This window comes from Chiloscyllium punctatum, chromosome 47 (assembly GCF_047496795.1).
Source record: "Chiloscyllium punctatum isolate Juve2018m chromosome 47, sChiPun1.3, whole genome shotgun sequence".
NCBI classification, from domain to species: domain Eukaryota; kingdom Metazoa; phylum Chordata; class Chondrichthyes; order Orectolobiformes; family Hemiscylliidae; genus Chiloscyllium; species Chiloscyllium punctatum.
The window spans coordinates 29,323,082-29,335,678 of record NC_092785.1 but is presented as its reverse complement, the minus strand read 5'-3'; the positions used below and the strand labels follow the sequence as shown (position 1 = coordinate 29,335,678).

The 12,597-nt window shown below is 49.7% G+C and overlaps 1 protein-coding gene across 1 annotated transcript in view; it reads right to left on the bottom strand.

Moving 5' to 3' along the window:
• Positions 1-12,597, bottom strand: part of LOC140468667 (uncharacterized) — a 180,674-nt gene that overhangs the window by 77,331 nt on the left and 90,746 nt on the right. The window contains exons 4-5 of the mRNA XM_072564744.1: positions 11,560-11,682; positions 8,593-8,715 (exon numbers count right to left, since the gene is read on the bottom strand). Coding sequence (XP_072420845.1) covers positions 8,593-8,715; positions 11,560-11,682 — 246 coding nt within the window. The remainder of the gene's footprint in view (positions 1-8,592; positions 8,716-11,559; positions 11,683-12,597) is intronic.

The window sequence follows — 12,597 nt, the reverse complement described above, 5'->3', positions numbered from 1 at the left end:
GAGAGAGGGAACAGGGACAGAGATAGAGAGAGTTACAGAGAGAGAGAGAGAAAGAACAGGGACAGAGATAGAGAGAGTTATAGAGAGAGAGGGAGAGAGAGGGAACAGGGACAGAGATAGAGAGAGTTACAGAGAGAGAGAGAGAAAGAACAGGGACAGAGATAGAGAGAGTTATAGAGAGAGAGGGAGAGAGGGAACAGGGACAGAGATAGAGAGAGTTATAGAGAGAGAGTGAGAGAGAGGGAACAGGGACAGAGATAGAGAGAGTTATAGAGAGAGAGAGGGAACAGGGACAGAGATAGAGAGAGTTATAGAGAGAGAGAGAGAGAGGGAACAGGGACAGAGATAGAGAGAGTTATAGAGAGAGAGTGAGAGAGAGGGTACAGGGACAGAGATAGAGAGAGTTATAGAGAGAGAGAGAGAGGGAACAGGGACAGAGATAGAGAGAGTTATAGAGAGAGAGAGAGAGAGAGGGAACAGGGACAGAGATATAGAGAGTTATAGAGAGAGAGGGAGAGAGAGGGAACAGGGACAGAGATAGAGAGAGTTATAGAGAGAGAGAGAGGGAACAGGGACAGAGATAGAGAGAGTTATAGAGAGAGAGGGAGAGAGAGGGAACAGGGACAGAGATAGAGTGAGTTATAGAGAGAGAGAGAGAGGGAACAGGGACAGAGATAGAGAGAGTTATAGAGAGAGAGGGAGAGAGAGGGAACAGGGACAGAGATAGAGAGAGTTATAGAGAGAGAGAGGGAGAGAGAGAGGGAACAGGGACAGAGATAGAGAGAGTTATAGAGAGAGAGGGAGAGAGAGGGAACAGGGACAGAGATAGAGAGAGTTATAGAGAGAGAGAGGGAGAGAGAGGGAACAGGGACAGAGATAGAGAGAATTATAGAGAGAGAGACGGTGAGAGGGAACAGGGACAGAGATAGAGAGAGTTATAGAGAGAGAGAGAGAGGGAACAGGGACAGAGATAGAGAGAGTTATACAGAGAGAGGGAGAGAGAGGGAACAGGGACAGAGATAGAGAGAGTTATAGAGAGAGAGAGGGAGAGAGGGAACAGGAACAGAGATAGAGAGAGTTATAGAGAGAGAGACGGAGAGAGGGAACAGGGACAGAGATAGAGAGAGTTATAGAGAGAGAGAGGGAGAGAGGGAACAGGGACAGAGATAGAGAGAGTTATAGAGAGAGAGGGAGAGAGAGGGAACAGGGACAGAGATAGAGACAGTTATAGAGAGAGAGAGGGAGAGAGGGAACAGGGACAGAGATAGAGAGAGTTATAGAGAGAGAGGGAGAGAGAGGGAACAGGGACAGAGATAGAGAGAGTTATAGAGAGAGAGAGGGAGAGAGAGGGAACAGGGACAGAGATAGAGAGAGTTATAGAGAGAGAGAGAGAGAGAGGGAACAGGGACAGAGATAGAGAGAGTTATAAAGAGAGAGAGAGAGAGGGAACAGGGACAGAGATAGAGAGAATTATAGAGAGAGAGGGAGAGAGAGGGAACAGGGACAGAGATAGAGAGAGTTATAGAGAGAGAGAGAGGGAACAGGGACAGAGATAGAGAGAGTTATAGAGAGAGAGGGAGAGAGAGGGAACAGGGACAGAGATAGAGAGAGTTATAAAGAGAGAGAGAGAGAGGGAACAGGGACAGAGATAGAGAGAATTATAGAGAGAGAGGGAGAGAGAGGGAACAGGGACAGAGATAGAGAGAGTTATAGAGAGAGAGGGAGAGAGAGGGAACAGGGACAGAGATAGAGAGAGTTATAGAGAGAGAGGGAGAGAGAGGGAACAGGGACAGAGATAGAGAGAGTTATAGAGAGAGAGAGAGGGAACAGGGACAGAGATAGAGAGAGTTATAGAGAGAGAGAGAGGGAACAGGGACAGAGATAGAGAGAGTTATAGAGAGAGAGGGAGAGAGAGGGAACAGGGACAGAGATAGAGAGAGTTATAAAGAGAGAGAGAGAGAGGGAACAGGGACAGAGATAGAGAGAGTTATAGAGAGAGAGAGAGGGAACAGGGACAGAGATAGAGAGAGTTATAGAGAGAGAGAGAGGGAACAGGGACAGAGATAGAGAGAGTTATAGAGAGGGAGAGAGAGGGAACAGGGACAGAGATAGAGAGAGTTATAGAGAGAGAGAGAGGGAACAGGGACAGAGATAGAAAGAGTTATAGAGAGAGAGAGAGGGAACAGGGACAGAGATAGAGAGAGTTATAAAGAGAGAGAGAGAGAGAGGGAACAGGGACAGAGATAGAGAGAATTATAGAGAGAGAGGGAGAGAGAGGGAACAGGGACAGAGATAGAGAGAGTTATAGAGAGAGAGAGGGAGAGAGAGGGAACAGGGACAGAGATAGGGAGAGTTATAGAGAGAGATAGAGAGGGAACAGGGACAGAGATAGAGAGAGTTATAGAGAGAGAGAGAGAGGGAACAGGGACAGAGATAGAGAGAGTTATAGAGAGAGAGAGAGAGGGAACAGGGACAGAGATAGAGAGAGTTATAAAGAGAGAGAGGGAGAGAGGGAACAGGGACAGAGATAGAGAGAGTTATAGAGAGAGAGAGAGAGGGAACAGGGACAGAGAAAGAGAGTTTTAGAGAGATAGAGAGAGAGAGGGAACAGGGACAGAGATAGAGAGAGTTATAGAGAGAGAGAGAGAAAGAACAGGGACAGAGATAGAGAGAGTTATAGAGAGAGAGAGAGAGGGAACAGGGACAGAGATAGAGAGAGTTATAGAGAGAGAGTGAGAGAGAGGGAACAGGGACAGAGATAGAGAGAGTTATAGAGAGAGAGAGGGAACAGGGACAGAGATAGAGAGAGTTATAGAGAGAGAGAGAGAGGGAACAGGGACAGAGATAGAGAGAGTTATAGAGAGAGAGTGAGAGAGAGGGAACAGGGACAGAGATAGAGAGAGTTATAGAGAGAGAGAGAGAGGGAACAGGGACAGAGATAGAGAGAGTTATAGAGAGAGAGAGAGAGAGAGGGAACAGGGACAGAGATAGAGAGAGTTATAGAGAGAGAGGCAGAGAGAGGGAACAGGGACAGAGATAGAGAGAGTTATAGAGAGAGAGTGAGAGAGAGGGAACAGGGACAGAGATAGAGAGAGTTATAGAGAGAGAGAGAGAGGGAACAGGGACAGAGATAGAGAGAGTTATAGAGAGAGAGAGAGAGAGAGGGAACAGGGACAGAGATAGAGAGAGTTATAGAGAGAGAGAGAGAGGGAACAGGGACAGAGATAGAGAGAGTTACAGAGAGAGAGAGAGAAAGAACAGGGACAGAGATAGAGAGAGTTATAGAGAGAGAGGGAGAGAGAGGGAACAGGGACAGAGATAGAGAGAGTTACAGAGAGAGAGAGAGAAAGAACAGGGACAGAGATAGAGAGAGTTATAGAGAGAGAGGGAGAGAGGGAACAGGGACAGAGATAGAGAGAGTTATAGAGAGAGAGTGAGAGAGAGGGAACAGGGACAGAGATAGAGAGAGTTATAGAGAGAGAGAGGGAACAGGGACAGAGATAGAGAGAGTTATAGAGAGAGAGAGAGAGAGGGAACAGGGACAGAGATAGAGAGAGTTATAGAGAGAGAGTGAGAGAGAGGGTACAGGGACAGAGATAGAGAGAGTTATAGAGAGAGAGAGAGAGGGAACAGGGACAGAGATAGAGAGAGTTATAGAGAGAGAGAGAGAGAGAGGGAACAGGGACAGAGATATAGAGAGTTATAGAGAGAGAGGGAGAGAGAGGGAACAGGGACAGAGATAGAGAGAGTTATAGAGAGAGAGAGAGGGAACAGGGACAGAGATAGAGAGAGTTATAGAGAGAGAGGGAGAGAGAGGGAACAGGGACAGAGATAGAGTGAGTTATAGAGAGAGAGAGAGAGGGAACAGGGACAGAGATAGAGAGAGTTATAGAGAGAGAGGGAGAGAGAGGGAACAGGGACAGAGATAGAGAGAGTTATAGAGAGAGAGAGGGAGAGAGAGAGGGAACAGGGACAGAGATAGAGAGAGTTATAGAGAGAGAGGGAGAGAGAGGGAACAGGGACAGAGATAGAGAGAGTTATAGAGAGAGAGAGGGAGAGAGAGGGAACAGGGACAGAGATAGAGAGAATTATAGAGAGAGAGACGGTGAGAGGGAACAGGGACAGAGATAGAGAGAGTTATAGAGAGAGAGAGAGAGGGAACAGGGACAGAGATAGAGAGAGTTATCGAGAGAGAGAGAGAGAGAGAACAGGGACAGAGATAGAGAGAGTTATAGAGAGAGAGAGAGGGAACAGGGACAGAGATAGAGAGAGTTATAGAGAGAGAGAGGGAGAGAGGGAACAGGGACAGAGATAGAGAGAGTTATAGAGAGAGAGAGGGAGAGAGGGAACAGGGACAGAGATAGAGAGAGTTATAGAGAGAGAGAGGGAGAGAGGGAGAGAGAACAGGGACAGAGATAGAGAGAAATATATAGAGAGAGAGAGAGGGAACAGGGACAGAGATAGAGAGAGTTATAGAGAGAGAGAGGGAGAGAGGGAACAGGGACAGAGATAGAGAGAGTTATAGAGAGAGAGAGGGAGAGAGGGAACAGGGACAGAGATAGAGAGAGTTATAGAGAGAGAGAGGGAGAGAGGGAACAGGGACAGAAATAGAGAGAGTTATAGAGAGAGAGAGGGAGAGAGGGAACAGGGACAGAGATAGAATTATAGAGAGAGAGGGAGAGAGAGGGAACAGGGACCGAGATAGAGAGAGTTATAGAGAGAGAGAGGGAGAGAGGGAGAGAGGGAACAGGGACAGAGATAGAGAGAGTTATAGAGAGAGAGAGAAAGAGAGAACAGGGACAGAGATAGAGAGAGTTATATAGAGAGAGAGAAAGAGAGAACAGGGACAGAGATAGAGAGAGTTATAGAGAGAGAGGGAGAGAGGGAACAGGGACAGAGATAGAGAGAGTTATAGAGAGAGAGGGAGAGAGAGGGATCAGGGACAGAGATAGAGAGAGTTATAGAGAGAGAGAGAGAGAGAGAGGGAGAGAGAGGGAACAGGGACAGAGATAGAGAGAGTTATAGAGAGAGAGAGGGAGAGAGAGGGAACAGGGACAGAGATAGAGAGAGTTATAGAGAGAGAGAGAGAGAACAGGGACAGAGATAGAGAGAGTTATCGAGAGAGAGAGAGGGAACAGGGACAGAGATAGAGAGAGTTATAGAGAGAGAGAGAAAGAGAGAACAGGGACAGAGATAGAGAGAGTTATAGAGAGAGAGGGAGAGAGAGGGAACAGGGACAGAGATAGAGAGAGTTATAGAGAGAGAGAGAGGGAACAGGGACAGAGATAGAGAGAGTTATAGAGAGAGAGGGAGAGAGAGGGAACAGGGACAGAGATAGAGAGAGTTATAGAGAGAGAGAGGGAGAGAGGGAACAGGGACAGAGATAGAGAGAGTTATAGAGAGAAAGGGAGAGAGAGGGAACAGGGACAGAGATAGAGAGAATTATAGAGAGAGAGGGAGAGAGAGGGAACAGGGACAGAGATAGAGAGAGTTATAGAGAGAGAGAGGGAGAGAGGGAACAGGGACAGAGATAGAGAGAATTATAGAGTGAGACGGAGAGAGGGAACAGGGACAGAGATAGAGAGAGTTTTTGAGAGAGAGAGAGAGAGAGAGGGAACAGGGACGGAGATAGGGAGAGTTATAGAGAGAGAGAGAGAGGGAACAGGGACAGAGATAGAGAGAGTTATAGAGAGAGAGACGGTGAGAGGGAACAGGGACAGAGATAGAGAGATTTATAGAGAGAGAGAGGGGGAACAGGGACAGAGATAGAGAGAGTTATAGAGAGAGAGACGGTGAGAGGGAACAGGGACAGAGATAGAGAGAGTTATAGAGAGAGAGAGGGAGAGAGGGAACAGTGACGGATATAGAGAGAGTTATAGAGAGAGAGACGGTGAGAGGGAACAGGGACAGAGATAGAGAGAGTTATAGAGAGAGAGAGAGAAAGAACAGGGACAGAGATAGAGAGAGTTATAGAGAGAGAGGGAACAGGGACAGAGATAGAGAGAGTTATAGAGAGAGAGAGGGAGAGAGGGAACAGGGACAGAGATAGAGAGAGTTATAGAGAGAGAGAGAGAAAGAACAGGGACAGAGATAGAGAGAGTTATAGAGAGAGAGGGAGAGAGAGGGAGAGAGGGAACAGGAATAGAGATAGAGAGAGTTATAGGGAGAGAGAAAGAACAGGGACAGTTAGAGAGAGAGAGAGAGAGGGAACAGGGACAGAGATAGAGATAGTTATAGAGAGAGAGGGAGAGAGAGGGAGAGAGGGAACAGAGACAGAGATAGAGAGAGATAGAGAGAGAGAGAGAGAGAGAGGGAACAGGGACAGAGAAAGAGAGAGTTATAGAGAGGGAGAGAGAGGGAACAGGGACAGAGATAGAGAGAGAGAGAGAGGGAGAGGGAGAGAGGGAACAGGGACAGAGATAGAGAGAGTTATAGAGAGAGAGCGGGAGAGAGGGAACAGGGACAGAGATAGAGAGAGTTATAGAGAGAGAGAGGGAGAGAGAGGGAACAGGGACAGAGATAGAGAGAGAGAGAGAGAGAGAGGGAGAGAGGGAACAGGGACAGAGATAGAGAGAGTTATAGAGAGAGAGGGAGAGAGGGAACAGGGACAGAGATAGAGAGAATTATAGAGAGAGAGAGAGGGAACAGGGACAGAGATAGATAGAGTTATAGAGAGAGAGGGAGAGAGAGGGAACAGGGACAGAGATAGAGAGAGTTATAGAGAGAGGGAGAGAGGGAACAGGGACAGAGATAGAGAGAGTTATAGAGAGAGAGGGAGAGAGAGGGAACTGGACAGAGATCGAGAGAGTTATAGAGAGAGAGGGAACAGGGACAGAGATAGAGAGAGATATAGAGAGAGAGAGGGAGAGAGAGGGAACAGGGACGGAGATAGAGAGAGTTATAGAGAGAGAGAGAGAACAGGGACAGAGATAGAGAGAGTTATAGAGAGAGAGAGAGAGAGGGGGAACAGGGACAGAGATAGAGAGAGTTATAGAGAGAGAGAGAGAACAGGGACAGAGATAGAGAGAGTTATAGAGAGAGAGTGAACAGGGACAGAGATAGAGAGAGATATAGTGAGAGAGAGGGAGAGAGAGGGAACAGGGACGGAGATAGAGAGAGTTATTGAGAGAGAGAGAGAGAGAGGGAACAGGGACAGAGATAGAGAGAGTTATAGAGAGAGAGGGAACAGGGACAGAGATAGAGAGAGATATAGAGAGAGAGAGGGAGAGAGAGGGAACAGGGACGGAGATAGAGAGAGTTATAGAGAGAGAGGGAACAGGGACAGAGATAGAGAGAGATATAGAGAGAGAGAGGGAGAGAGAGGGAACAGGGACGGAGATAGAGAGAGTTATAGAGAGAGAGGGAGAGAGAGGGAGAGAGAGGGAACAGGGACGGAGATAGAGAGAGTTATAGAGAGAGAGAGAGAACAGGGACAGAGATAGAGAGAGTTATAGAGAGAGAGGGAACAGGGACAGAGATAGAGAGAGTTATAGAGAGAGAGGGAGAGAGAGGGAACAGGGACGGAGATAGAGAGAGTTATAGAGAGAGAGGGAGAGAGAGGGAACAGGGACAGAGATAGAGAGAGTTATAGAGAGAGAGGGAGAGAGAGGGAACAGGGACGGAGATAGAGAGAGTTATATACAGAGAGAGAGAACAGGGACAGTTATAGAGAGAGAGAGTGAGAGAGAGGGAACAGGGACAGAGATAGAGAGAGATAGAGAGAGAGTGAGAGAACAGGGACAGAGATAGAGAGAGTTATAGAGAGAGAGGGAACAGGGACAGAGATAGAGAGAGTTATAGAGAGAGAGAGGGAGAGAGAGGGAACAGGGACAGAGATAGAGAGAGAGAGGGAACAGGGACAGAGATAGAGAGAGATATAGAGAGAGAGAGGGAGAGAGAGGGAACAGGGACGGAGATAGAGAGAGTTATAGACAGAGAGAGAGAACAGGGACAGTTATAGAGAGAGAGAGTGAGAGAGAGGGAACAGGGACAGAGATAGAGAGAGTTATAGAGACAGAGAGGGAACAGGGACAGAGATAGAGAGAGATAGAGAGAGAGTGAGAGAGAGGGAACAGGGACAGAGATAGAGAGAATTATAGAGAGAGAGAGAGAGAGAACTGGGACAGAGATAGAGAGAGTTATAGAGAGAGAGGGAGAGAGAGGGAACAGGGACAGAGATAGAGAGAGTTATAGAGAGAGAGAGAGAGGGAACAGGGACAGAGATAGAGAGAATTATAGAGAGAGAGAGGGAACAGGGACAGAGATAGAGAGAGTTATAGAGAGAGAGAGGGAGAGAGAGGGAACAGGGACAGAGAGAGAGAGAGTTATAGAGAGAGAGAGGGAGAGAACAGGGACAGAGATAGAGAGAGTTATAGAGAGAGAGGGAGACTGACCCACCGCTATCACCCCACCCCCCCCCCCGACCTTGTTGAGGGGTGGGGAGTGTTTGTAGACGAGAGGAATGTATTGACGGTGTCGGGGCACCGGCACTGTATGACAGATCCCCCCCCTCACTCACTGCCCGGCCAATGGGGAGAGCCGTGCACAGCAAGATCCCACTGGCGGTGGGTTGTGGGGGGGGTTGTAACCTACCGTGGGTGGGTCCACCGTGCAGCACTGAATGTTGCGGCAGTTGATGATGGCGATTGCGACGGACATCACCAGGGAGATGAGGCAGTTCAGGAGCAAGGCGATGGTGATGGCGCTGATAATCCTCTGTTACCACGGGAGGTTGGTGGGGGAGTGGGGGGGAGAGAGACACACACACACATCAATAATATTCTGCTCACTCAGCCCCTCGCACCTACCCTGCGGCCAATCTCCGACGGTTCGCCTCCGCCCTCGCTCACCTGGACACTGTGCAAGAATGCCAAATCTCGAAGCCTGGCGACGCGTGAAGGGGGCACCGTTGGGGTTGGCCTGGTGGTTCTGATTGGGTATGAGGAACCTACCGGCTCCTGGGGTGGGGTGGGGTGGGGATTGGCACACTGGGGGTTTGTTCGGCCAATCGCCGAATCGCATTTCCCCGTCCCTGGCACGGCCTCGACCAATCGAAGGCGGCTTGCCTACAATCCGGCCGACGTTGTGGGTGACGGTCGGAAAACCGCGACAGAGGATATACCCCCCGGCGTGTATCTCTCTCTCTCTCTCTCTCGGAACGATTTGACTCCCCCTGCGAAACGCTTCCATTAAGCCTACGTCGACCATAGACCCAGGCGGTGCATTCCAGATCCCGCGGGAAAAAGACTTTGCCGGGATTGTGGGGTGCGGGGTGGGGGGGGGGGGGGATGATTGACCGTCGAGAGAGCGAGAGAGGGATGCTCACGTTGTCTCTGGACGCAGACCAGGAGAAAGCGAGGACGGCAGAGGCTGGCGATCAGAGTCCAAGAGGGTGGCGCCGCAAAAGCACGGCGTCCCGAGGGATCCCCCCATTCCTGAAGAAGGGCCTTTGCCCGGAACGTCGATTCTCCGGCTCCCCGGCTGCTGCCTGACCTCCCGTGCTTTTCCAGCGGCCCACACTCTCGACTGCGCAGAGTCGTCCTATTCCAGAGCTGCACCCAAGTCCTGGAGTCTTGGGGATGCGCAGCAGGGAAACAGACCCTTCGGCCCAACCCCGTCCGTGCTGACCCAGATATCCCAACCCAATCTAGTCCCACCTGCCAGCACCCGGCCCATATCCCCCCAAACCCTTCCTATCCATATCCCCATCCAAATGCCTCTTAAATGTTGTCATTGTACCAGCCTCCACCACATCCTCTGGCAGCTCATTCCATACACGTACCACCCTCTGGGTGAAAAAGTTGCCCCTTAGGTCCCTTTTATATCTTTCCCCTCTCACCCTAAACCTATGTCCCTCTAGTTCTGGACTCCCCCGACCCCAGGGAAAAGACCTTGTCTATTTACCCTATCCATGTCCCTCATGATTTTATAAACCTCTATAAGGTCACCCCTCAGCCTCCGATGCTCCAGGGAAAACAGCCCCAGCCTGTTCAGCCTCTCCCTGTAGCTCAAACCCTCCAACCCTGGCAACATCCTTGTAAATCTTTTCTGAGCCCTTTCACAACATCCTTCCAACGAGAGGTAGACCAGAATTGCACGCGATACTCCCAAAAGTCGAATTAAAAAAGTATAAAAGTGAACCCAGGGCAGTCTGTTTAATTTCGGGACAGTGAAAAATCACGAGAATTCGGGATTGTAATGTTGGGGGACACCAGGAAAATGATTTACTCAAGAGAAAATAAAGTTTATGGCGTTTATTTTGCGAGGACTTGATTCTAAAAGCAGGGATGTCCATCTGAGGCTCTCTGAGGCTCTGGTCAGACCACGTTTGGAGGATTGTGAGCAGTTTCGGGGCCCCATATCTCAGGAAGGATGGACTGGCCCTGGAGTGGGTCCAGAGGAGGGTCAGGAGAATGGTCCCAGGAATGAAAACCTAACGTATGAGGAAGGTGTGAGGACTCTGGGACGATACTCAATGGGATTGAGAAGGATAAGGGGGGGGGTTGGGGGGGATCGAACTGAAACCTCCAGAACACTGACTGGCCTGGACAGGGTGGATGATGGGAAGATGGTCCCATTGGTCAGAGAGACTGGGACCCAGGGGCACAGCCTTCCAGGAAAGGGAAGAGCCTTTCCAACAGAGATAAGGAGAACCGTCTCCAGCCAGAGAGTGGGGAACTGACGGACTTCACTCCCACAGACGGCCGAGGTATTGGGTATATTTAAGACAGAGATAGACAGGTTCCTGAGGATCAAGGGGAGTCAGCAGGAGAATGGGGTTGAGAAAGTTATCAGCCAGGGTTGAGTGGCGGGCCAGATGCGATGGGCCGAATGGCCTAATTTCTGCTCCTCTGTCTTACGGCCTGAATATTTCACGGGGAACGGTGCGGAAGTGATGGATATAGACTTCCTGAAGGTTTTTGACAAAGTACCTGATGACAGCGAAGAGGGTTACCTCAGATTACACCAGGATCTGGACCAGATGGGCCAATGGGCTGAGAAGTGGCAGATGGAGTTTAATTTAGATAAATGTGAGGGGCTGCATTTTGGGAAAGTAAATCTCAGCAGGACTTATACACTTAATGGTAAGGTCCTAGGGAGTGTTGCTGAACAAAGAGACCTTGGAGTGCAGGTTCATAGCTCCTTGAAAGTGGAGTCGCAGGTCGATAGGATAGTGAAGGCAGCGTTTGGTATGTTTTTCCTTTATTGGTCAGAGTATTGAGTACAGGAGTTGGGAGGTCATGTTGCGGCTGTACAGGACATTGGTTAGGCCACTGTTGGAATATTGCGTGCAATTCTGGTCTCCTTCCTATCGGAAAGATGTTGTGAAACTTGAAAGGGCTCATAAAAGATTGACAAGGATGTTGCCAGGGTTGGAGGGTTAGCATGGACATGTTGGGCCGAAGGGTCTGTGTCCGTGCTGTACGTCTCTCGGGTTGGTTTGTTGAAGCAGGGAGCTGTTGTGATCTGGAACACAGTGACCTCCGTTCGGACGCAGGGAGGGAGAATCGAAGTTGAGGGGGGGGGGGTGACTGAAAGGGAAAAGAGAGACACTCTTACCGCCCGGCAGTTGACGTAGCAGTAGGCGAAGCAGGGGTAGAATCGAACGTTCAGGGAGTAGAGCAGCACTGCAGGAGTACAGGCCATAGCACAGAGGATGTTACCAACAAGGCACGCGATGGTCTGCAACAGAACAGACAAGAGATTTCACACAGAGAGAGAAAGAGAGAGAGAAGCGCGGAGGGAGACAGGAAGAGAGAGAGAGAGAGAGAGAAGGGGGGAACAGGCCGAGAGAAAGAGAGAGAGAGGGGTGGGAACAGGCCGAGAGAAAGAGAGAGAAAGAGAGTGCGTGTATGAGACAGAGAGAGAGGGACAGAGGGAGAGAGGGAGAGAGGGATAAAGACAGGAACTGTACACAGTGACTCCCAGTGTGATACAGAGACAGGAACTGTACACAGTGACTCCCAGTGTGATACAGAGACAGGAACAGTACACAGTGACTCCCAGTGTGATACAGAGACAGGAACTGTACACGGTGACTCCCAGTGTGATACAGAGACAGGAACAGTACACAGTGACTCCCAGTGTGATACAGAGACAGGAACAGTACACAGTGACTCCCAGTGTGATACAGAGACAGGAACTGTACACAGTGACTCCCAGTGTGATACAGAGACAGGAACAGTACACAGTGACTCCCAGTGTGATACAGAGACAGGAACTGTACACGGTGACTCCCAGTGTGATACAGAGACAGGAACTGTACATGGTGACTCCCAGTGTGATACAGAGACAGGGACTGTACACGGTGACTCCCAGTGTGATACAGAGACAGGGACTGTACACGGTGACTCCCAGTGTGATACAGAGACAGGAACTGTACACGGTGACTCCCAGTGTGATACAGAGACAGGAACTGTACACGGTGACTCCCAGTGTGATACAGAGACAGGGACTGTCAACAGTGACTCCCAGTGTGATACAGAGACTGGAACTGTACACGGTGACTCCCAGTGTGATACAGAGACAGGGACTGTACACCGTGACTCCCAGTGTGATACAGAGACAGGAACTGTACTCAGTGACTCCCAGTGTGAT